The sequence below is a fragment of the Vollenhovia emeryi genome, unplaced genomic scaffold (assembly GCF_000949405.1).
Source record: "Vollenhovia emeryi isolate VEMERY1.0 unplaced genomic scaffold, V.emery_V1.0 DF946437.1, whole genome shotgun sequence".
Taxonomy (NCBI): domain Eukaryota; kingdom Metazoa; phylum Arthropoda; class Insecta; order Hymenoptera; family Formicidae; genus Vollenhovia; species Vollenhovia emeryi.
Window position 1 is genome coordinate 1 of NW_011959929.1, and position 1,903 is coordinate 1,903.

The following is a 1,903-nucleotide window of genomic DNA, read 5'->3' on the forward strand; positions in this document are numbered from 1 at the left end:
TTCTACGTTAACACATCAACTCGATATACAGCATATAACGAATGTATCCTATCAGTTTCTAGTTAAACTACAAAACATTATAGGCTTTGGATTGTACGCATAAAGTGAAACAAGCGCGGCTGTATCAATTTAGGACGTATTTTTTCTCTACACGATCCTAAGAATCTCTTGCGAATGTCATGGAGACGCTTTACACAGCTGGAATGTTTGCACAACTCTTTCTCTATAATCTGGTACGCTCGTAATGTGAAATGTGATGTAAACCAGAAGTAACTATTCCGATCAGGCCGATCAGTCCGATACGTCAATCGTGAAGATAAGTACGAGGATGAAACCGCGAGTACTTAACAGATAGCCTACTCTACTGGAACACAACCTTTTTTGGTGAATAGTCTCAGTCAGCTATATCTACGATTTTACATTTATTTCATTGAGCTTATTACTTGTTGAACGTTAAGCTAAAATTGTCTTATTGTTAGGGAAAGCAGTTTCTCTGCGTCTCTAAAAAAAAATAATAATAATAACTCTATGAATCCCTAATTCTTATTCGATCTAAAAGAGGTATCAGTTGTGACACGCGCAGCGCTGTTGCGGAAAAATAAAATTAAGTAGCAAGAGTATGGAATATGCAACTATTGTCACCGCGAGAATGACAAACTCGGCCAACGAAAAATCTGGCAAATAGATCTATAGATTACACACACACACACACACACACATAGCGAGAATGTGTGTAAAGATATTTTGGTTTTGCAACTTGCAAAGTCTGTGTATATGCGTAGACCATTTCAATTACGTTGACATTGTCATTGCAACGTAGGTTTCGTCGGAATCGTCATTCGTGTCCCGACGTACGGCTAGTCCAAAGATCCGTCAAGTGTGGACTAGCTTGCTGTCTCACCTAAAAAATACTTTCTGTTATCTTACGCCACAGAGATGTGGTTCGTTTGAATGCTTCCGCTATTGCTAGCGCGAAAGGTAGATTAATGTCGAGAGACACTCGACTCTTACCTGTACTGCAACCCGGATTATAATTGGCCGATATAAAGTTGCGCAAAGTCTCATACGCTTTTTCGAGATCATCATTTTCTATGACAACGTCAAAGTTACCAGGTGTTTCACCTACGAGGAAAAACACACAAACAAGTATGAGCGCGATTGATCTTTCCCGTTAGCGTCAATTGCGAATCTCGTGTTCTGTACCGTATTCTAGTTCGGATCTGGCAATCGACAGTCTACGCTCCAAGGATTCCTCGGTCTCTGTATTTCTGGCCTTTAATCGTCGCTCCAGTTCCACAATGGACGGTGGCTTTACGAATACGTAAAGGGGATTGAGGTCGGTGCGTTTAATTTGTTTGACACCTTGTATCTCGATATCCAGCACACACACCTTTCCCAAACATTGCACCTCTTGGACCGCCCGTTTGCTGCGAATGGAGCTCGGGTTGATATCGTTTCCATCTACCATATATATCTATAGCTGCTTTCCTTTTACACTCAAGTGATACCGAGTCACTCAGTTATGCTAGTATTTTGTACTCAGATATGACGTCATTAATGGTCTATTAAACTAACTAAAGTACACGGTCTTGATCGTGCGCAAAAACTCAGTTAAATCTGGTTGAATCTCACTTCTCAAGAATCAAAAGGAACACGCTTTCAACTGAGTTACGACGTCACAAGTGAGATTTATCTGAGTTTTCATGTAAAAGGAAATATATGTGCTTACCTCGTCCCATAGAGGTTGCCGCTAAATGTAGCAGTTTCAATAAACTCGCCATTTTCCACCTGTCTCTGCATCTTTTCCTTGTCGGTGAAGTGATAGTGAGTGCCGTCCTCTTCGCCAGGCCGTGGCGTCCTAGTGGTATGGGATACCGAGAATTTGAAGGTATCGGGAAATTCA

At 41.2% G+C, this 1,903-nt stretch overlaps 1 protein-coding gene across 1 annotated transcript; it reads right to left on the reverse strand.

Annotated features, from left to right (window-relative positions):
* Positions 1 to 620: 620 nt before the first annotated feature.
* LOC105559704 (guanylate kinase) lies at positions 621 to 1,899 on the reverse strand (the record flags this gene model as incomplete). Its single annotated transcript, XM_012008213.1, has 4 exons — positions 621 to 901; positions 1,012 to 1,122; positions 1,204 to 1,427; positions 1,730 to 1,899. Coding segments are annotated over 4 exons (522 nt in total), but the record flags the coding sequence as incomplete, so codon positions are not given.
* Between the last annotated feature and the right edge of the window lie 4 nt (positions 1,900 to 1,903).